General features: G+C 44.4%; 1 protein-coding gene across 1 annotated transcript; it reads right to left on the reverse strand.

Moving 5' to 3' along the window:
• Window positions 1-8,585: 8,585 nt before the first annotated feature.
• On the reverse strand, window positions 8,586-21,217 carry LOC146612738 (uncharacterized). Its single transcript, XM_085377552.1, has 3 exons — window positions 21,017-21,217; window positions 14,451-14,636; window positions 8,586-10,137 (listed from the first exon to the last, which is right to left on the reverse strand). The coding sequence occupies exons 1-3, from the start codon at window positions 21,186-21,188 to the stop codon at window positions 8,807-8,809; spliced, it is 1,689 nt and encodes a 562-aa protein (XP_085233678.1). The 5' UTR covers window positions 21,189-21,217; the 3' UTR covers window positions 8,586-8,806.
• Between the last annotated feature and the right edge of the window lie 1,134 nt (window positions 21,218-22,351).

Consider the following 22,351-nt stretch of genomic DNA (forward strand, 5'->3'; position numbering starts at 1 on the left):
TGTGGTACCGGCCTGCTTCAAATCCACCTCCATCGTCCTGATACCCAAAAACTCCAACCCATCTTGCCTCAATGATTACCGCCCAGTAGCACTCACCCCCATCATCACTAAGTGCTTAGAGCAGCTGGTCCTAGCACACTTCAAATCCTGTCTCCCCCCCACCCTGGACCCCCACCAATTCACATATTGCCGGAACAGGAGCACAGAGGATGCAGTCTCCATCGCACTGCACTCTGTCCTCTCATACCTGGACAACAACAACACCTACGCCAGAATGCTGTTTATAGACTTCAGTTCAGCATTCAATACAATCCACCCCTCACAACTCATCAGGAAACTGACAGACCTGGGCATCAGTTCCCTCATCTGCAAATGGTTACTGGACTTCCTGACCAACCGCCCCCAACATGTCCGGCTGGATAACCGCTGCTCATCTACAATCACAATAATAATAATAATGATACATTTTATTTAAAAATAGCGCCTTTCAAAGCACCCAAGGACACTGTACAACAGATAAAAACACAAAACCTGGAAATATACACAATAATAAGAATAACAGATAAAAGTTAAGAGCATACAGAGGTTTAAACATAAGCAATTTTAAACAGACGAGTTTTGAGGGTGGACTTAAAAAGAGGGAATGAACTAATATTTCTGAGGTCAGGGGGTAAGGAATTCCAAAGTCGAGGGGCAGAGCAACTAAAAGCCCCGCCCCCATTGTAATCAGACGAGCGGAAGGAACAGAGAGAGAAAGAGAAGATGAAGATCTGAGGCACCGGGATGGGACGTTCATCTGTACTAAATCGGAGAGGTATGGTGGAGTGAGAGAATGAATAGCCTTAAATGTATAGAGGATTATTTTAAAATGGATGTGAAATTTAACCGGGAGCCAGTGAAGCTGCTTCAGGATTGGGGAGATGTGGTGGGTAGAGGAAGTCCTAGTAATAATACAGGCAGCAGAGTTCTGGACACATTGGAGCTTGTTAATAGATTTTTGTGTGAGGCCAAATAATAGTGAGTTACAGTAATCAATTCGAGAGATAACAAGATTATGGACGAGAATGGCAGTGGCATGAGGAGTGAGGAAAGGGCGGAGGCGATTGATGTTATGGAGTTGAAAATATGCTGCACGTGTGACATTATTGATATGTGAATTAAAGGATAATGTGTTATCGAGAATGACACACAAGCTTTTCACAGAGGGAGAGATAGGGACCAACGAATTATTTGATAGTGAGAGAAAAATCGTTAATTCTGGATAGCAATCGTTTAGTGCCGACCAGGAGAAGTTCTGATTTATTGCTGTTGAGTTTAAGGAAGTTGGAGGAGAACCAGGAATTGAGTTCAGCTAAGCAGAGGGTGAGGGAGGGTGGAGGAAGAGTAGAATCGGGTTTGGTAGAGAGGTGAAGCTGGGTGTCATCGGCATAGCAGTGAATGTTATATTTACGAAAAATATGTCCGAGTGGAAGAAGGTAAAGGATGAAAAGATGGGGCCCGAGGACAGATCCCTGGGGCACCCCAGTAGATAGAAGAGAAGGCTGAGAAGTGAAGGATTTTAATTGAATGAACTGAGTGCGGTCAGACAGGTATGATTTAAACCAGGCTAATGGAGTATGTGAGAGACAAATAGAAGCTAATCTGCTAAGAAGAATGGGATGAAAGATGGTGTCAAAGGCTGCACTCAGATCAAGGAGAATAAGGATGGAGAGGAGACCAGAATCAGCTGCCATAAGAAGGTCGTCAATGAACACCGGTGTACCACAAGGCTGTGTGATGAGCCCTTTCCTCTACTCCCTCTTCACCCACGACTGCAGACCTGCTGATGGTTCCAACACCATCATTAAGTTTGCAGATGACACCACAGTGATTGGCCTCATCAGTGACAACGATGAGGCCGCCTACAGGGAGGAGGTGGATCGTCTGGCTGAGTGGTGCGACAGAAACAACCTGCTGCTCAACGCCGAGAAGACCAAGGAGCTCATCGTGGACTACAGGAGGAATGCTGACCCACATCCACCCATCCACATTAAGGGGACGGCTGTGGAGCGTGTGAGCAGCTTCAAGTTCCTGGGAGTCCACATCTCCGAGGATCTCACCTGGACGACCAACTGCTCCAAGCTGGTCAAGAAGGCTCACCAGCGCCTCTTCTTCTTGAGGACTCTTTCTAATGTTTATGTGTACAGTGTGCATGTGTGTGTGTGTATACAGTAAAGTAAAAACAGATTTCACAAGACTGTATTCTTGTAAAACAGCGAACTGGTCACGGTCGGACGGTCTTCCCCGGGCGATCTGGAATTTTGTGTGTATCTTCTCCCGGTTTCTCCTCTCTCCCAGCTTCGGGTTTGTTTATGGAAGTTCGCGGTTCCGGGTAGGGCGTGGCTCGGACAGCCTTCCACCCGGAAGCTCCTCCGCACGGCTATAGCCTCACCTCCACTTGATCGCTCTGCCAGCTGCTTCTAATCAGCCTCCATCTTAGAGCTGTGGTATATAAGGAAGATGGGTGGCAACAGTCGATGTTGGATTATTATTCCAAGCCGGTAGCATTCGTTACTTAAGGGAAGTTGATAGTCGGTTTAAGAGCTCTGCTAACTCAGTGTTTGCTTTCTCCTCACCTAGGAGTTTGGCTCGGCGAGGAGGATCAGGAAGCACTACGCACACACGGGATTGCACAGACGAAGGAGCACTTGGGGATTTAACTGGAACACCTTTTAGCACCTTTAACTGTTTGTGACACCTTTTTTGGAGACTGTAAATAAACGCAATCTTCTCCCTGCTAACCTGAGCTCCACATTTTCGGTCCTCTTTCGCCTGCGACCTTGACAGAACTCCGTCCCATTGATTTGTCTTTATGTCATTTCATATGTAAATTCAAGCTAAAACAGTCTAAGTAGCTGTATCCATGGTTGCAATCTCCTTCCTAACCCACACAACACATGAACACAACTTCTTGCCTGTGTGACTCCATATGCGACCTTTCAAATGTGAGGGGTAAATAAATCTTTTCCACAGGTGGTACAGAGGTAAGGATTCTTTGAGTGCCCTCTTGTGGTTTGTGCTTTGTTGCCTTCACAGTGGACATTTATGTTCAGGAGTTTCTCAAAGACTCCCTCCACCACCGGACACACCAGCGGGTCTTTAGATTGCTCCCATGACAGGCACCAATACCCTTGTGAACACTGGCCTTAGATTCTCTACTACCAAGTACACTTATGATCCACTTTGAGGTATCTGTTATAGCCAACACATGCCTAATTTAGCAGTGCTTCCCATCAGTGACGTGATGCTGCACATCCTAGAAACCAGTCTGCAGTGCTGAGGATCCACACACTTGAACACGCCTCATGAAGGCTACTTTCCAGACCATACAGCTCCCAGGATCACAGTGATGCATGAGCCTCTCCAGCTAGATATGTAGTGATTCATCGGGGGCAGAATCAATAGCCAACATAATTATGGTTTCGGACAGGAGGAAATCATGATCTAAGTGAAGTTGAAATGACCTGTTACAACATGTTAGCAAAGTAAAAAGAAAGTAAAACGCTGTCAGAAAAATAAATACTTGAGTAAAATACAGATTTCTACAGTAACAAAGTATTTGTACTTCATTACTTCTCACCTCTGCAAATAGATCACACGGACAGCGTGAACACACTCTTTAAGTTTTAGTTTGTCATCTTCCTCTCGCAGTGATGACTACAGTCTCTTCAACTAACACTGGTCTCAGATCAGTACTCGACATATTTACGATGGAGTACCAGGACCACATTAAGGAAAATATATGTTACCGATCATTTTGAGAAAAAGCTGAGATGTGGAGATTGCAGTTGTTGTTTGAAGGCGAACTTCCTGTTTCCTCTGAGTCAGAGAGCTCGTACTTCAGAATCAGCTTTAGTTAAAGGAAGGAAATGATTTGTCTTCAGCTCATAAACACAGAGAGGCGATCAGCACGAGGATGCTGAAGAGATGCTGCAGAAGCTGCGTCTGCTCAACAGGAAGAGTAGGCCCGATTTGTCGAAAATGAAACAGCTGGTCGTGGACAGATGTGTCGTTGTCATGGTTACAGCCTTGTACAGTAAAGAGGATGGATGTTATATCACAGGACAGCTGATGAGTTTGTTTCACTGACTCGTCGACCGGGCGGGCACCATGGGGACATGAAAGACATTATGTACCTTCATGCTGCGAGGAAGGGCCAGCCGGACCGTTACAGGATTCAGGACGTCTTGAATGGAAAAGGGTCCCAGGAACCAGAGGGCCAGTTTCTTAGGCATTTTATAGAGAGAACCGCAGCAGGAGCAACAACTGAAACCGGCACATTTAGACTTCATCCTCTAAATGATCAATAATATTTTTCTTAATGTGGTCCTGACACTTCGTCATATTTCGTTCAGTCTCTGCTAACAGGTTATTAATATTTCAGTGAATATTCTCTGTGTCTAAAATATTCTCTAGTTTTACATGAGCCCCATCCCCCCCTCAGAGGGACACTCACCTGTCCTGTGCAGCTTGATTTGGGGTTTCCAGGTGATATCCAGCAGTCTGCGCTGACGGTCGATCTCTTCCTCGTACTGGACGATCGTTTTTTCAAACTCCAAGAATATTTGTTCAGCAGCAGCAGTTAGTCGCTCGTTGATAAACTCTCTCAGATACTGAACTGAAGGCATCGTTGCTGCCACAGCTTACACACCACAACACACTCTGCTCTGTCGTCTGGTGTAACACGGTGAAGTTCCAGCAGAGGAAGCACAATTTTGTTTGTGTAAATACGAGATTATCATAAATATCATGAATGAAAAGGTTTGATTTCAGCAGATCTGGGGGACGTAAACTGGATGGCATGACAGACTTCCTCCAAGACACTCATTTTTGGATTTAAATGTTATATTTCTTTTCGTAAGGAAGTAAATTTTCTGTTTTGATCCCATAAAGCATGTAGCTAATGTGTGTGTGTGTTGCTTTATTTCATGGCTGCGTGCCTCCCCTGAGTGAAAACTCCTGCTTAAATATAGTTCCTCAGTTTGTTATACTGAAACACATGAGTCATGAGTAATCGTGTCTTATTAAACCTCCTGTTATTGTTAAGACTCAAACCACAAATAATCTGCAGAAATATCTGACCCTGAATCTCACTTTAAGCATGAGAAGCATTAAGCAGCTCAGTGATGGAGAACATTTGGCTCGTTGTCCTTGCACACAGTGCAAAGTGCTCCATCCTCCCTCCTCACAGTGATTCAACTGCTGCTAACAGTCTGTGAACCAGGAGGAAGAGGAAGTGAGAGAAGTGAGACTCAAAGAGGAGACAGAGGGCGACATCATCCAGTAGGCGGGGCTCTCCTTCTGCACTGTGTTCAACCATTGTGTCAATAATAAGTGCTGCTGTGAAGAGAACAATTCTCAGACTGAATGTTGAACATCAGCTAGTTTCTCCTGTTGATTTAAACCTTGTTGTACAGATGGAACATTGGCTGTGGATTATTCTTGCTGCTCTTTTCTTTGGTGAGATACAAACATCAACATGTTTCCTCTGCTTAAATAAATGTGTGAGTCTGATTAATGGTGAGTTTTTAATCATGTTTATTGATCCATCTCTTCCTCTGCATGTTCTGTTCTTCCTCAGAGTGTAAAGGAGAAGACAAAGTGATCCAGGAACAAGGAGATGTCATTGCTGCTGAAGGAGACACAGTTACACTTGGATGTAGATATGAAACATCTGATCCATATCCATATTTGTTCTGGTACAAACAAGAAATAAACAACTTTCCAAAGTATGTTTTACTGCGTGGCACTTCAGGAACAGAAGATAATGATCAGGAGTTTCCAAAAGACAGATTTGATGCTGAGGCCAAGAAAACAGAAAAGTCAGCTCCTCTGAAGATCCAGAAGCTTCAGCTGTCTGACTCTGCTGTGTACTACTGTGCTCTGCAGCCCACAGTGACAGGAAACAGCAAAACTCTGTACAAAAACCTTTGGAGCAAAGACAACAGAATACTCCACAACATCCACTAGAGGGAGCCACACACTGTTAAACCTCTCTGGTCTGTCAGGTAGAGTCTAGTTTCTCTTCACTCGTCTGGCACAGCTGTGACGAGTCCACCCGAGACAGCAGCAGCCAGAAGAGCAGAGCTGCTTCAAATCATTGCACAAAAACATTTTTCATGCCTGTACTTTGAGTTTACCTCTGAGGATGCAGATCACAAGTCTACAAACATTTAATGCAGCAGGACAAAGCCTGAGAAGCCTGTAGGAGCCTTAACAGGCAGCACACAAACCTGCTGCACTGTGAGGTCTGTTGTGTCTTCAGCTCCACATCCTGATGGTTACTCGAGTTATCAACACTTTAGGCCAAAACAATGTTTATTTCTGAAGAGCTTTTTACAACAGCGTGTTGAACACGGTCTTCATCTCGTTAGTGTCACCTCTGAAGATGTAGTGTGAACACAAGACGTCCTTCAAACAGAAGCCAGGGAGCTCGAGAGGGCTCCTCAGCTTTGGCGCTCAATCCACAAATAACCGAGACAATAACACAGACTTCAGTCAAACATGAGAACGTGACACGGACTGATGGAAGACCTCACGTCTGTGTGCCTGCGGTCAGCAAGGAAACCAGCTGACGCGCTGCTTCTCCACCTGTCCGGTTTTTAGATTTGCACGATTAGACATTAATGTAGCAGTGAGGACACCACAGAAACACACAAGCAGGAAACACTTACAGCTTTATCGTACGGATATTATATAAATTACATCTGTGCAGAAAGCAGGCAGGGTCAGGGACAGCCTTTATAGCAAACTAATGAATAAATACAGTCGTGTCCACTGACGCACAGCGACTCACAACAAACGCAAACATGAAGAGTGTAGCACACGTGTGTGAGACACAGCTACTGCTGAGCAGACAAAACGAAACGTGGAGACTTCGTCTGTGGTTTGAAATATTTACAGTACGTAGTGTCTGTGCAGGCGCGCTGACAGCACCGCGGCTGTTTCTCTAATAAATACAATCTGAACTATCAGTATATGAAACAAGTGATGCTAACAGTCATGTTACATTTGGCTGGGGTCTGCTGTAATCTGTGATCTAACCCATGCAGCGTGCTTGTTTCAGAGAGAGCAGCTGGGCAATAACGAGCCCTTCGTGGCTGCGCAGGCAGCACGACTTGCCCCGAAATGTAAAGTATCAAAAACAGATCTTCAGCTGTGAGTCTGGGTTTTGTAGATTAAAGTGGGGAACACACGCCAACTTCAATCTTACGCTGTCCTGACATCATTCACCTGCTGTTACTCCATTTAACCATGTGCAAAAACAAGATGGCAGAGCCTGCATCATAGTTAGGGCTGTGCAATATGACGAAATATATCGGACGTTGAAATGTTATTTTATACGCTATCGTTTGTTTGTATATTCATAATACTGCAGTAAAATCCACTGTTTATGGTGATACGTTTTCATGGTTTGGCCACCACGTGGATGCACAGGGAATCCCAGCATGACCAGAGAAGACGAGGCAGAACCAGGTAGCTCAAACTGACGGACCAGTCCAATCTTTTTTTTTTTTTTTTTTGGTGCTGCATGGATTCATCCATATTCAACATCCTGGATGTTTCCCACAGATATAATAAGAAGGAATATGCACGTCTGCATTCAGCAATATTTTTTTACCATATTTGTATATTGTGTGAAAGATAATAGATGACAGGCTCACGAGAGAGACCGAGTTCATACTTCGAGTTACAGCGCTCCCGTTTTACACTTGTGAGTGTTTAACTGTACGCTTGGAGCCCTGGAACACATTAACACAGTCGAGTCATCCTCTCTGTGTTTTCTGCCAGCAAACCTGCAGTAAACAAGGGATTACTTCCTCTTTCGAGTGTAATGTGAGAATGCAGAAGCGGTTTCTTCCCATCCACTTTATTTACCGTCACACAAACAGCTAGAATTGACATCCTTTGGTTTTTCTTGCCAACTAGTCAAACTGCAGTTTGCATCAGTGACATAAATAAGACATTTTTGAGAAGTTTGGAATTCTTCAGTTATATTCACAAAGATGTTTTCAGTTGAGTTGAATCAGTTCATCTTAACAGTTGATGCCAAATTTGAAGAAATGATATCGGCTTCTTTAGAATGAAGAGGACCATTAAACAAGCTGAAAAACAAAAAGTAGCTCCAGCCATCACTTTGAGCATAAAAACAAATGTATACTGTAGAGAACTTGTGTCAGACTTCATATAAACATATAATCAGTATTTGAGACTTTGCAAAACCAGCAAAGTCTCCATTAAGACAGTCCAAGTGTAGAAGGAGAGGGTATAGTGCTGCTAGAAAGTGGGAGTTATTTGTGAATTAGTTAACCCATAATGTTGTTTGGTTCATTCAGAATAATTTATTTCTCAAAATTACAGGAATTAAATGAAGTTCTGTGCCTGATAACTTAAAGAGAACTTTCCAAGAGGTTCCCAGACTGTGATACAAATAATAAATGAGTCAGTACGGAAGCACCAGTTGAGTTTGACCCAGCATGTTTTGTATAGGACTGTGTGTGTGTGTGTGTGTGTGTGTGTGTGTGTGTGTGTGTGTGTGTGTGTGTGTGTGTGACACAAGGGGGTTTGCCTGTTGCTTACTCTTCATCTTACTCTTCTTAAATTCCCAGCTGTTTTCCAGGTAATGTTCTCACGCTTCTTTTGCATCTCCTGTTTCTCACACTGGCTGCTTTGACTATAATCCCTTCCTACAAGCACACATGCATGCATGCACACACACATGGCCCTGCCTTTTTAACTGGCCACCAGGTGAACAACAACAACAACCTCACAGAGAGTCTTTTCCCACAGAAATGTCCGACTTCAGCGTCTGAGCTGTGTGAGTTTTCATGTGCACCAACAAACCACCATTTTTACTGAAACTCATCCCGCAGATTTTACACGAGTACGGCTTCTCGCCGGTGTGAATTCTCATGTGCACCAACAGAGTACATTTTGTAGTGAAACTTTTCCCGCAGGTTTTACAAGTATACGGTCTCTTGCCCGAGTGGATTCTCATGTGGACCAACAAACTGCCGCGCTCCGTAAAACCTTTCCCACACGTTTTGCAGGAATACGGCTTCTCGTCCGTGTGCACCACCTTGTGCTTTTTAAGTGCCGACAAGTAACAAAAGCGTTCGCCGCAGGCGTTACAAACGTACGGCTTCTCGCCCGAGTGGATTCTCATGTGCACCAGCAGATTACCTTTTCGAGTAAAACTGTTCCCACACGTTTCACAAGAATACAGGTTCCCCCCTGTGTGAACTCTCATGTGGCCCAGTAAAGTACTATTTGTAGTGAAACTTTTCCCGCAGGTTTTACAAGTATACGGTCTCTCGCCCGAGTGGATTTTCATGTGGACCAACAAACTGCCGCGCTCCGTAAAACCTTTCCCACACGTTTTGCAGGAATACAGCTTCTCGCCCGTGCGCACCGTCTTGTGCTTTTTAAGCGCCGACAAGTAACAAAAGCGCTCGCCGCAGGCGTTACAAACGTACGGCTTCTCGCCCGAGTGGATTCTCATGTGCACCAGCAGATTACCTTTTCGAGTAAAACTGTTCCCACACGTTTCACAAGAATACAGCTTCTCCCCTGTGTGAACTCTCATGTGGCCCAGTAAAGTACTATTTTTAGTGAAACTTTTCCCACACGTTTTGCAGGAGTACGGCTTTTCGCCCGAGTGGACTGCCATGTGTCTCTTAAATGCTAACGGGTCACTAAAAGGCTTAAAGACCTTTCCACAAACATTGCATTTTAGAGATTTGGGGACTATGTCGGTGTTACACTGACTCTCTGATGTGGGAAAGATTTCTGCGTTGCTACTCTGACTTATGTTTCTAGTGGCAGTTGAAGTAGAATCGAAACTCTCGCTTCCTTCCTGATCTCGGCTTTCATATAGAAGAGAGCTGCGAGAGCCGAGCTGGTCGCTGTCCAGGTCAGGTTCACTGAGATCGTCATAAGTTACAGTCACCATAAAGGTACCAGTCTCCTCCTTCTGTGCACGCTGCTCCCCGTCCTGACTGATGCACAGCTCCTCCTGTTCCTCTTTAATCTGTAGAGACTGTGTTCGGCTCCTCTGCTGAACCTCCTCCTCCTCACAGACATGTTGCTGTTGGAGGTCTGAAGGCACAAATGGAGACACACAAACAAAAAGTTGTCAGAGAAATTCAGCTGAGCCAGCAGTGTGAACATGACAGACGCCTCAGGCGGCACCGATTACCACTGCAGAAGCACCGACTGCATTCTACTTTGATGAGTTCATATACAAACAAAACTTTTCAAGGCAAACAAATATTTATTCAACAATTTCCCCCAAACTGCACTAAGTTAGAGGATCTGACGGAGGCGCAAAAATCTAGCTGAAAATGAGCTGCTGACATATTTTCCTTCAGCAAACAAAAGCATCTTGAACAACACAAATGTCGCGTGTTTCCATCATGTTGCTGCATGTTTGCAACACCAGACAACAGGAAATCGACTCTGAGCCACTTTGGCTTCCTTAGCGTCTGTAAAATGTTCAGCCGGGTCGGACGATTTGGTGTCCGATTACGTTTGTTGTTAAGAATGCTTTCTTGGTGCTCCCCGTCCCCCCGAGGTTCCCTTTAGAATGAGGTGCTTCCGTGCAAACAACGTGCTTGTGTGTGACTGTTTGACCTGCCACCGGGCGGACCAGCTCGTTATCAGACACAGGAGCGACTGACCGGCTGTTCTTTGCTGTTCTGCTTTCACACTCAGCACCACAGGCAGACAGTACAACATCTGCATCGCTGCAGATCTGTCACTCTCCTGCTCCGTTCCCTAACTCGTGCACAAGGCGTTAAGATAAACACTGACAGACCTCAGCTTGGCAGGAACTTGAACTCCCTGACCTGGAGGGGGTCTCTCCTCCCCTTGTTGACTGAGCTCAGATCTTTTTCCTGCTGCTTCCCACTCAGCTGTGAACAACCCCACTGCAAGCTAAAAGTCACCGTCTAATGCAGTGTTTCCCATCCACTGTGCCGCGGCACAAAGGTGTGCTGTGAGCAATTATTTAAAAAACATTTAATAATTACTGGAAATAATAAAATCATTTCTGGGCATCTGTGCTTTCAATGAGGTGACTGGTAGAGCAATTACTCTTTCATGTCAGTGGGTAGCGCAATATGACCTTGTTGAGTTAAGCCAATAGGATTACTGATGCGCACGCTACGTGGCAGCTGCAAGACGTACAACAAAGATGGATAAATATTTGAAAAGAAGAACTGCAGGCTCCGAACTGGACCCTGGATAAAATTCTAATCAGAAGACGAGCGGTGGTCGAAAGAAAGCAAAAACGGTGAGTTTGAGGCAATACAGCGAAAGTTATCCTTCCTTTGAATTTAGCTTCAGTGGAGATCCGACTGCACCGACTCTGGTGTGTTTGGGGAGAAGCTCTCAAACAGTGCCGCGGTCCCAAGCAGGCTTTGACGTCATCTCCGTACAAAACATCCCTCAAACAAGAACACAGACTATTTTGTTTGTGAACTCGCTGATAAACGGGTAACTTTAATGAGAAAAAACACGAAGGTGAAGATGCAGAGACGTTACTACTACCTGGCTGCAATGCCATTGTGAATGAGATGCTCGCCCTGACGCGGTTAAAGAAAGTCCCGCCCTCAGACGTATCGACGACACGTCCGCAGACATTGAAAGTGTGGTTTGGGAGAAGATGCGCATCAGTGGGAAGTTTGCAGCGCAGCTTGATGAGTCTACGGACATTAGTGGACATTCCCAACTCTTGGCCAATGTCTGTTTTGTGGATGGAGACTCCATCAGGGAAAACAACAGGAGAGGAAATTTTTCAGGTTACATCCGAATATTTGAACAAAGAGGACTGAAGTGGGAAAACTGCACGAGTGGCTGCTCTGACGGAGCAGCAAACACCCAGATGTTACTGTTACACACTGTTTTCTGCACCGTGAGGCTGCCAAGACTTTACCAGCAGACCTGGCTCCTGTGCTGGATGATGTTGTGCACATCGTAAACTTCATCAAAACTTTGTTAAATTTGGGTCTTCAATTCCTGCCAGAACATCATCTTTGTGTTCATCTAGTCAGGACCAGGTTTAACACTGAGGACTAACTTGCCATTATATGTACTGCATCAGGCTACAGTGTGTCATTTTGGAACAAGCCTGGTTGGTGGTGTGCCATGGGATATTTTTAATCTAGAAAATGTGCCACGACTCAAAAAAGGTTGAAAAACACTGGTCTAATGAGCCCAAGTCCACAGAAACAGAAACGCTCTGCCTTCTGGCTGCAGCTGAAGTTGTGTCCATAAAAGTTCTGAGCAGAGTCAGCGGGTCTGCTTTCTGACTACAGTGTGAACCAAGCTCTACCTGCATTCACACAAGGACCAAACTGTCCATCCCAGACTCCCAAAACACTCCCCACAGGACACCCGAGGGCTTGCTGCCTTCTCCCAGTCCAAAACAAAGAACTGAGACGTGTAATCCCCCTGAGGGGCGACTCTCATCCATCCTACCCGGCCGTGTATTCAGGTTCGGGGATATGTGAAAATATTTCCAGGACAGTTGTCAGTCCAATGACCAATCATAGGTGATATACTCGCACAGGTGACTTTTTGATGGGCGGAGCGATCATGAACAGACTGATTCACCCATTTAGAATTTATACATTTTGTTTGGAGGTTATATTTGACCGTCTTTTGTTTCAGTTTTAATACAGATGCTCTTTCAATTATTCAATCATTTAGTTATTTATTTGAAATGCGCCAAATCACACAAAAGACTTTACATCAGAGATTTTTTAATGTTCGCTGGAAGAGACGTTTTAATTTTTAACATACTTTTTTTGATTTTGCACTTGTTGTTTGGTTGAGTGTGTGAGACAGATAAACACGGTTAGAGGCAGCTTCTTTCTGGGCTCATCACCTCCGATGTCCGAACACGAACAGATGCAGTCTGGTTAAAATGGTCACTGGTGTCCTTTGTGACAGAAGAATGCCAGACCGACTCAAGGGAAGTCTACACACAGTGGTCCGCCCAGTAGCCCTGTATGGCTCTGTATGTTGGCCCGCGAAAGGCTCAGCCGATCGTTGATGGTCGATATGTTCGTTCAAACCTTACCGTGTGTCTGCTTTAGTGACCTCGGCCACAGTGATGGTCCCACAGTTGTGTTCTGGGCTCGCTGTGATTCTCCGTTGGCAGCCTGGTGGCAGACCGTAGGAGCTACAGACTACCTGCACAGATCATCGAGGCAGCGTCCAAAGTGCACCCAGCCTGTGGCTCCTGTGCTTCTGTTGTTTTCATCAGCCAGGCGCAGAGAAGAGAGGTTCTAACATACAACGAGCTGAAGTCAAACCGAGTGTCCAAAGCAGTGAACAATGTCCACTGCAGACACAGCTCGTCCTTTTGTTGATCTTCTGTTTTTTCATACTTTTTCCATCTCTGTTTCAGCCAGCTTGTCAACCAATCAGGATTCAGCGTGACCACAGTCAGGCATTAACTGTTGGGTTTTAAAGGGTACAGTAAAGGACTGAAACATGTTGGGTGCTCTGTATGCAGTGCACAAATCCAAACAACAGTCGGGACCTGTTCCCCGACCCAGAGGCACAGGAAAGTAGTCCTGTGTGGAAACACCCACAGAGGGGATACGAGGGCCACAGAAGGCAAATCCAGGCCAGAGTGCAGCCGTCTCCAGCAGCTTCGTTTTAGAGAGCTGTGCGTTTTGGCAAGCCCGACTACATCCTGCTGGTATCGCTCGTCCACCAGAGAAGTGGCTTTCCTCACCTCTGTGGCCAGACTGGTCAGAGAGGAAACTGCTCGAGGCACAAAGAACTGAACCCCTAAAGCCCCTCGCGCAGCTTTTTATGGGCTGTGGCCCCCAGACACTCACTCCAGGCCCGGCTCCAGGATAGGGCCTGGTACAGCTACACAAACCCCTCCAGCACCACAAACAGCTGCTGATTCACACACAGACAGAACAGGTGTGTTTAGATGAAGATAAAGTGGAACTGGTTTCAAACAGTCCTCAGCACAGCAGCAGATCACAGCGCTGAGGACGAGCAACAGCCTGCAGATCAGTCACATTAGATATTTTATTATTGCACAGCGACTTCATGTTTCCAACATTTGTTTGCAACTTTCACAAGTGCAACAGGAAACATACATTTATATAAACGTTATATTTATATGTATAAACTCCATCTGGAATAAATAATGTGCTCTGAAGCTCGACTTTTGATGTTTTCCAACTTTGACAGCAAACATAAAGGAACTGATTGAGTGATCCAGGTCAGAGAAAAGCTCAAATCCACCAGCTGCTGTTTGCATGGAGCGCAGCGCAGTCCTGTCCTCTGTTTGCTCTTTGTTAGCTCACATCTCCAAAAAGTCCTCACAATCAGAAACGTCCCGCAGAGCTGTGATCAGGATCCTCCCTCAGAGGGACACTCACCTGTCCTGTGCAGCTTGATTTGGGGTTTCCAGGTGATATCCAGCAGTCTGCGCTGACGGTCGATCTCTTCCTCGTACTGGACGATCGTTTTTTCAAACTCCAAGAATATTTGTTCAGCAGCAGCAGTTAGTCGCTCGTTGATGAACTCTCTCAGATACTGAACTGAAGGCATCGTTGCTGCCGCAGCTCACACACTCAGCTCACACACTCAGCTCACACAACAACACTCGGCTCGGTCACATAGGAACAAAGCTAATGCTACTTCCGCATTTGTGCAGTTCACTTCCGTCTACTGTTGCACAAGGGAAGTTCCGCCAAAACAGGACATTTTACTCGTTGTTCCGCCTTTAAAAAAGTTCTTATCGTTGAGGTTTTAGTTGGGATATTTTTTCTGGATTTCTTAATAACAAAAATACATCCGAACAGATTCTAAACATGAAACAGTGACGAAAAAGATCGTTCATGAATAAAACACTGTGAATTTCATCTTGCAAACTGTCTAATGATATTCAACTCATGTCTCATCTAATCGTGGATGGAAATCAGTTTTTGTCTTAGTGTCGGCGTACACGAGCAGCGTAAAATAGAAAAAGGGTTTATTCATGTATTTGCTAACAGAAAGAGTGATCAATCCTACTGAATCCAGCCTGTCAGTAATGTTTAATACTTAACATCACTGTATATTTTACTGTTTCACTCACTTCGATGTTGGAGGTTCAAAATCATCCACAGGCCCCGCCCACATACGTCCAGCTCAACCAATGAGATGATTTCTGTCTGGAGAGCAAAAAGTTTGAGGAAATAAAAGCACAACCTGGTGAATCTGCTGCAGTGGAAGAACGTTGTTCATGTGCTGTCTGTCTGTCTTCAGCGGCTCCAAAGACATGTTGCTGCACCTCTTTTTGCTTTCATCTCACTTCATAGGTGAACTTTTGTCTCTTTTTCAGAACGCAACATTTCTTTCTCTGCTCTGAACTCTGCTAGAAATGAATCATTGGTCTGGAGGATTTTAGATTTTTACTTCTGTCCTACTTTTCCTCATTTCCACTGTCTTCTCCTCTCAGCCTCATGGACAATGTTAGTCTGATGGCTTCATTTTCTCTACTTTTTCCAGGACTAACAGCTGGAGACTCAATCACTCCTCAACGAGATAAAGTCACTGCAACAGAAGGAGAATCTGTCAAACTCACATGTAGCTATGAGACAACTTCAAGTTATCCTCTACTTCACTGGTACAGACATCATTCTGACCTTCAGGCTCCTCAGTTTATACTCTGGAAAGGAGGGAGACAGCAGACAGGTGAATATATTCCTGATAAACGTTATAAATCAGAAACATCACCTACAACAACTAATCTGACCATAGCAGCCCTAACCCTGGCAGACACAGCTCTCTACTACTGTGCTCTACAAACACAGTGATACAAAGTGTAGAAGAGGCTGTACAAAAACCTGAACACAGATATCTGACTACTCTTCAAAGAGGAGGGAAGTGGTATTCAAAGCACAGCTTCATATCAGATGGATTCTGCTAATTCCTGTTTTATCAGAGTCACTGTGGTTACAGTTTGACAATTAGTCAGTGATTCAGCAGCCTGATGGATAGAAACTCTTTTTGAGATTGTTCTTCCTTGCTTTCACACTCCTGTAGCGACTGCCAGATAGCAGGAGTGTGAACAGTGTGTGCTGTGGGTGGGGCCTTTCCTTGATGATGTTGTGAGTCCTTTGCCGGACCCGAGTGTTGTAAATGTCCTGCAGTGGTGGGAGGGGTACTCCATAGATGAGTCGATTACACGCTGGAGAGCCTTCCTGTCCTGAGTGGTGCTGTTCCCGTACCACACTGTGATGGAGTTTGTCAGGATACTCTCCACTGTGCATTTGTGAAAGTTGCTGAGCAGTTTAGAGGTTAATCCAGATTTTCTCAGCTTCCTTAGGAAGAAGAGTTGTTGTTGAGCCTTGTTGATGATCTACTGTGTGTCATGGGTCCAGGTGAGATCCTCACTGATGTGAGTGCTCCTTAGTCTTAGCATTTAAGGAGAGATAATTTTCCAGGCACCATGACAGCAGCTGAGCCACCTCTTCCCTGTAAGCAGCCTCCTTTTTACTAGTGATCAGCCCCATGATGGCTGTGTCGCCAATGAACTTAATGATGGAGGTGTTGCTCTGGAAGGGGACACAGTCGTAGCTGAAGAGGACGTACAGGAGTGGACTGAGCACTGGTTCCAAGTGTCTGTCTCCTGTTTCATAATCAGGAGACAGACACTATCTCTACTTTCAAGATTAGGCTTCAAACTTTCCATTTTGCTAAAGCATATAGTTAGGCCTGGACCAGGTGACCCTGAATCCAGGTTTCTCTCTGGCTCCACCCACTGATGCTGAACTCAGCCAATGAGATGGTTTCAGCCAGCCTGATGTTGAGGAGAAGGCTGTGCAGCAGAGAGGCTGCTTAGTCTTTTCATTCTGCTGAACTTTGTTCATCTGCTGTGTGACTTCAGCACCTGAAACATGTTCCTTTACCTGTTGGTACTTTTCTCTCACTGCATAGGTGAGTGTTAGAACACAGAAAAGTCTCATTGTGACAAGATTTGATCAGAGTTATTATTAGCAGATTTCTTCATCTCATTATGCTCACAAAGGAAGAAAAAGACTGACTGACATGAATCATTCATTTGCAGCTTTGGGCTCCATGAACAGCATAAAGCAGGAACGTGCTGAAGAAGCTGTTGCAGAGCGAGGAAACATCAACCTGACCTGTACATATGATGGTCTTATCAACAATATCCAGTGGTACCGACAATACCAGAGATCCAGACCAGAGTTCCTGCTCTACATCACAGAGGGAGGATCAGTTCATCGAGCTGTGTCAGGATTCAAATTCAAATTCAAATTCAAATTTTATTTGTCACGTACACAGTCATACATAGTACGATATGCAGTGAAATGCTTAGACAACTGCTCGTGACCTAAAGAAAAAAAAAGGAAAAGGCTATGAATAAGATAGGAAATAAATATGAAAAATTAAAGTGTAAATTTAACTAGGAAGGAATAAAATATAAAAAATTAAGGTTAAAAATGAAATAACTGTACAACACAAATTAGAATGAAGGGTAAATTTAACTGGGAAGAATAAGATAAAGATAAATATATAAATTAAAGTTGAAAATAAAATAACTGTACAACAAAATACACAATATAGAACTATATAAGAATGTATGAAGAAATATAAATAAATAAATAAATATATATATACACACACACAATAACAGCACCTGTACAAGTATTAACTGGAAATGAAGAATATAGTGACCAGTGTTGTGCAGTCCACATTATGTCTTGTGCAGTGCAAATATGCTTAAAGTGATTTAAGTGATAACAATGTCCAGAAAGTCCAGTGTGTGTGTAAGAACCATATGTGTGGGTCAGTACTGTGTGGTGGTGTGATTGAGAGACCGTATCGGCTGCGGGAAGAAGCTCCTCCTCAGTCTCTTTCGCCTGCGACCTTGACAGAACTCCGTCCCATTGATTTGTCTTTATGTCATTTCATATGTAAATTCAAGCTAAAACAGTCTAAGTAGCTGTATCCATGGTTGCAATCTCCTTCCTAACCCACACAACACATGAACACAACTTCTTGCCTGTGTGACTCCATATGCGACCTTTCAAATGTGAGGATTCTTTGAGTGCCCTCTTATGGTGAGTCAAATGACAGCTTTGAACCTGTTCCCACATGTTTTACATGGATAAGGCTTCTCACCCACGTGGACTCTGTGATGTTTCTTCATTCTAGACTTTTTCTTACAGGCTTTTCCAAAAATATCAATTTTTAGAGACGTTTTAGTAATATGATGATTGGGACACACATCTGGACATCTATATTCCCACCTTGATAATTCATAATTTCCAGGACTCTTTTGTGCTTTGTTGCCTTCACAGTGGACATTTATGTTCAGGAGTTTCTCAAAGACTCCCTCCACCACCGGACACACCCCAGTCTACATCAACTTCCTGGCTGAATGCAGACAGCTCTCCTGAACTGCTTTAAACAGACCAAAAGGTCTCTCCAAACTATTCTCACACCTCAGCTTTCAAGCCACAGCCCTTCAGTTCCCACCTGCTACCTCAGGAGATCCCTAAGAAAACCCCCCTTCAGTCCTTACCATGACCACCAGCGGGTCTTTAGATTGCTCCCATGACAGGCACCAATACCCTTGTGAACACTGGCCTTAGATTCTCTACTACCAAGTACACTTATGATCCACTTTGAGGTATCTGTTATAGCCAACACATGCCTAATTTAGCAGTGCTTCCCATCAGTGACGTGATGCTGCACATCCTAGAAACCAGTCTGCAGTGCTGAGGATCCACACACTTGAACACGCCTCATGAAGGCTACTTTCCAGACCATACAGCTCCCAGGATCACAGTGATGCATGAGCCTCTCCAGCTAGATATGTAGTGATTCATCGGGGGCAGAATCAATAGCCAACATAATTATGGTTTCGGACAGGATGAAATCATGATCTAAGTGAAGTTGAAATGACCTGTTACAACATGTTAGCAAAGTAAAAAGAAAGTAAAACGCTGTCAGAAAAATAAATACTTGAGTAAAATACAGATTTCTATAGTAACAAAGTATTTGTACTTCATTACTTCTCACCTCTGCAAATAGATCACACGGACAGCGTGAACACACTCTTTAAGTTTTAGTTTGTCATCTTCCTCTCGCAGTGATGACTACAGTCTCTTCAACTAACACTGGTCTCAGATCAGTACTCGACATATTTACGATGGAGTACCAGGACCACATTAAGGAAAATATATGTTACTGATCATTTTGAGAAAAAGCTGAGATGTGGAGATTGCAGTTGTTGTTTGAAGGCGAACTTCCTGTTTCCTCTGAGTCAGAGAGCTCGTACTTCAGAATCAGCTTTAGTTAAAGGAAGGAAATGATTTGTCTTCAGCTCATAAACACAGAGAGGCGATCAGCACGAGGATGCTGAAGAGATGCTGCAGAAGCTGCGTCTGCTCAACAGGAAGAGTAGGCCCGATTTGTCGAAAATGAAACAGCTGGTCATGGACAGATGTGTCGTCGTCATGGTTACAGCCAGTAAAAAGGATGGATGTTATGTCACAGGACAGCTGATGAGTTTGTTTCACTGACTCGTCGACCGGGCGGGTGGCGGGAGCCCGGAGGGCGGGAACCATGGGGACATGAAAGACATTATGTACCTTCATGCTGCGAGGAAGGGCCAGCCGGACCGTTACAGGATTCAGGACGTCTTGAATGGAAAAGGGTCCCAGGAACCAGAGGGCCAGTTTCTTAGGCATTTTATAGAGAGAACCGCAGCAGGAGCAACAACTGAAACCGGCACATTTAGACTTCATCCTCTAAATGATCAATAATATTTTTCTTAATGTGGTCCTGACACTTCGTCATATTTCGTTCGGTCTCTGCTAACAGGTTATTAATATTTCAGTGAATATTCTCTGTGTCTAAAATATTCTCTAGTTTTACATGAGCCCCATCCCTCCCTCAGAGGGACACTTGTCACACAGTGGAAATTTGTGTTTTTATGTTTTATCGATCTGTGTATTGGTACATAGTGTTGATTATATTTGCATGATTTTATTGTGATATTTATATTGCATGTTTGTTTATTGATATTTATACTGCATGGTTTTATCCTCATATTTATATTATGTGTGTTAATGTTGTACCATGTTCCTTTAATCCACTGTGGACTAAACAGACAATTGTAGGCACCTGTGAGGTGGGGGCGTTCCCCAAGGTGGCCTATCAGCCGCCAGGTTGACCTGTTAAAGGGGATAGTGAGCGCAGAGACAAGAAGAAGGAGCGACGCACGAAGGGTGAGCAGGAGAAAAAGGAACGCGTGCAAGCCCGCACGTGTGTGTGGAAGGAACTGCTGCCTGACTGTGGGGTGCCGCGAGTCGTTCGGCGATCCAGTCCCAATGGCGGGAACGGCAACAGTGGGTGGCGATGGCCGCAATTCACAACAGGGCAGGGATGCCCCTCTGCCTGCATCTGACGGTGAGACAAGGGAGGCCGTGTTCAGGTGTGGAGTGGGGCGGGACTGTGCGGCGACGCGCTGTCAGGAGGAGACAGGTCTGCGATAGGAGCCTCCTCCCTGGTCTGCTGCTGGCGAGTTTTACCATACCGGAAGAGAAGTTCCTCTCCTGTCTTTTTCAGATAAGGACCATTCGCCCATGTGTAGCTGGACTGTGGGATTATGGGACTGTGGGAAGGTAATTTTAGCATGTGGAAAATATTTTTTAAGCCTTGTTTTAATAGTGTATAGTTATTTCTGCCGGCAGGGTTTTTAGCGGGTTGCAACACTATTTTTATTGTATACGGGGAATTTTATCTTGTATTTGTGACTCTGGCTGTGTTTTTTTTTTTTTTTTTTTTATCCTGGAAATAAATGGTGTTTGAAGCCAGCTAAGTTTCTGTGCCCTGAGCGCTGACCCGCTCACTCCCCTTCCTCTTGTATGTGAACAGACGTGGTGGTGAAGATTTAGGTCCACCAGTCTTACGGCTACACACTCACCTGTCCTGTGCAGCTTGATTTGGGGTTTCCAGGTGATATCCAGCAGTCTGCGCTGACGGTCGATCTCTTCCTCGTACTGGACGATCGTTTTTTCAAACTCCAAGAATATTTGTTCAGCAGCAGCAGTTAGTCGCTCGTTGATGAACTCTCTCAGATACTGAACTGAAGGCATCGTTGCTGCCGCAGCTCACACACTCAGCTCACACACTCAGCTCACACACAATAACACTCTCTGCTCTGTCGTCTGGTGTAACATGGTGAAGTTCCAGCACAATTTTGTTTGTGTAAATACGAGATTATCATGAATGAAAAGGTTTGATTTCAGCAGATCTGGGGGATGTAAACTGGATGGCATGACAGACTTCCTCCAAGACACTCATTTTTGGATTTAAATGTTATATTTCTTTTCGTAAGGAAGTAAATTTTCTGTTTTGATCCCATAAAGCATGTAGCTAGTGTGTGTGTGTGTGTTGCTTTATTTCATGGATGCGTGCCTCCCCTGAGTGAAAACTCTTGCTAAAATATAGTTCCTCAGTTTGTTATACTGAAACACATGAGTGATGAGTAATCGTGTCTTATTAAACCTCCTGTTATTGTTATCGTTAGACACAAACCACAAATAATCTGCAGAAATATCTGACCCTGAATCTCACTTTAAGCATGAGAAGCATTAAGCAGCTCAGTAGGGATGGGTATTGATAAGATTTTCACGATTCCGATTCCATTTTCGATTCTGTTTAACGATTCGATTCTTTATCGATTCTTTTTAAAAAGGAGAACACTAAGGTCGAATAGCTCAGAACTTTGTTTTATATCTTCTCTTTGAACAAGATAGAAATTTAGGAATAACATGGCCTTACAAACCCAGCAGTGAGATCTTAAGAGATCCAGCCTACGGCTCTTCAATGGGGCGTCACAGGGACCCCGGGGAAAAAATTGTAAATGTAAAATAATAAAATAAATATTCTTCTGTAGCAATAACAAAGTATAACATAAATTATTCTGTAGCAATTACACAAGAATATCTAGTAATGTCCCTGCGTACAATTAAACACATTCACTTACTGAAAATCATCTGCTGTGGCAAACGGGTGCAAGCCTTTGACCACAAACTGAGTCACTGCTCGGTGACATTCGTCTATCCTGGCCTGAAAGGAGACGCTACCGGCAGACTGCAGCAAGAACTGGCAGCATCTGAGCCAGACTCTGTCTCTCTCATCATGGTCACTAAATGCACAGTAATGGCAGGTTTGTAATAAGGCAGATCATATATGCACTGTTAGTTGATTATTTACCTGCCGCATTAACGGGAGAGGACGTGCAAACGTTACCGCT

The sequence above is a fragment of the Diplotaxodon limnothrissa genome, linkage group LG18 (genome assembly GCF_057381915.1).
Source record: "Diplotaxodon limnothrissa isolate DT_005_m linkage group LG18, D_limnothrissa_male_GT1.1, whole genome shotgun sequence".
Taxonomy (NCBI): Eukaryota; Metazoa; Chordata; class Actinopteri; order Cichliformes; family Cichlidae; genus Diplotaxodon; species Diplotaxodon limnothrissa.

What these genes read in the sequence shown, in the direction of transcription:
- LOC146612738 (XM_085377552.1), bottom strand. Translation starts at nt 21,188, where the DNA reads ATGCCTTCAGTTCAGTATCTGAGAGAGTTCATCAACGAGCGACTAACT. An exon ending in AATCAAGCTGCACAGGACAG is followed by an intron (nt 14,637 to 21,016) that starts GTGAGTGTGTAG and finishes TGAGTGTGTGAG; the next exon opens with CTGCGGCAGCAACGATGCCT. An exon ending in AATCAAGCTGCACAGGACAG is followed by an intron (nt 10,138 to 14,450) that starts GTGAGTGTCCCT and finishes TTGTGCCTTCAG; the next exon opens with ACCTCCAACAGCAACATGTC.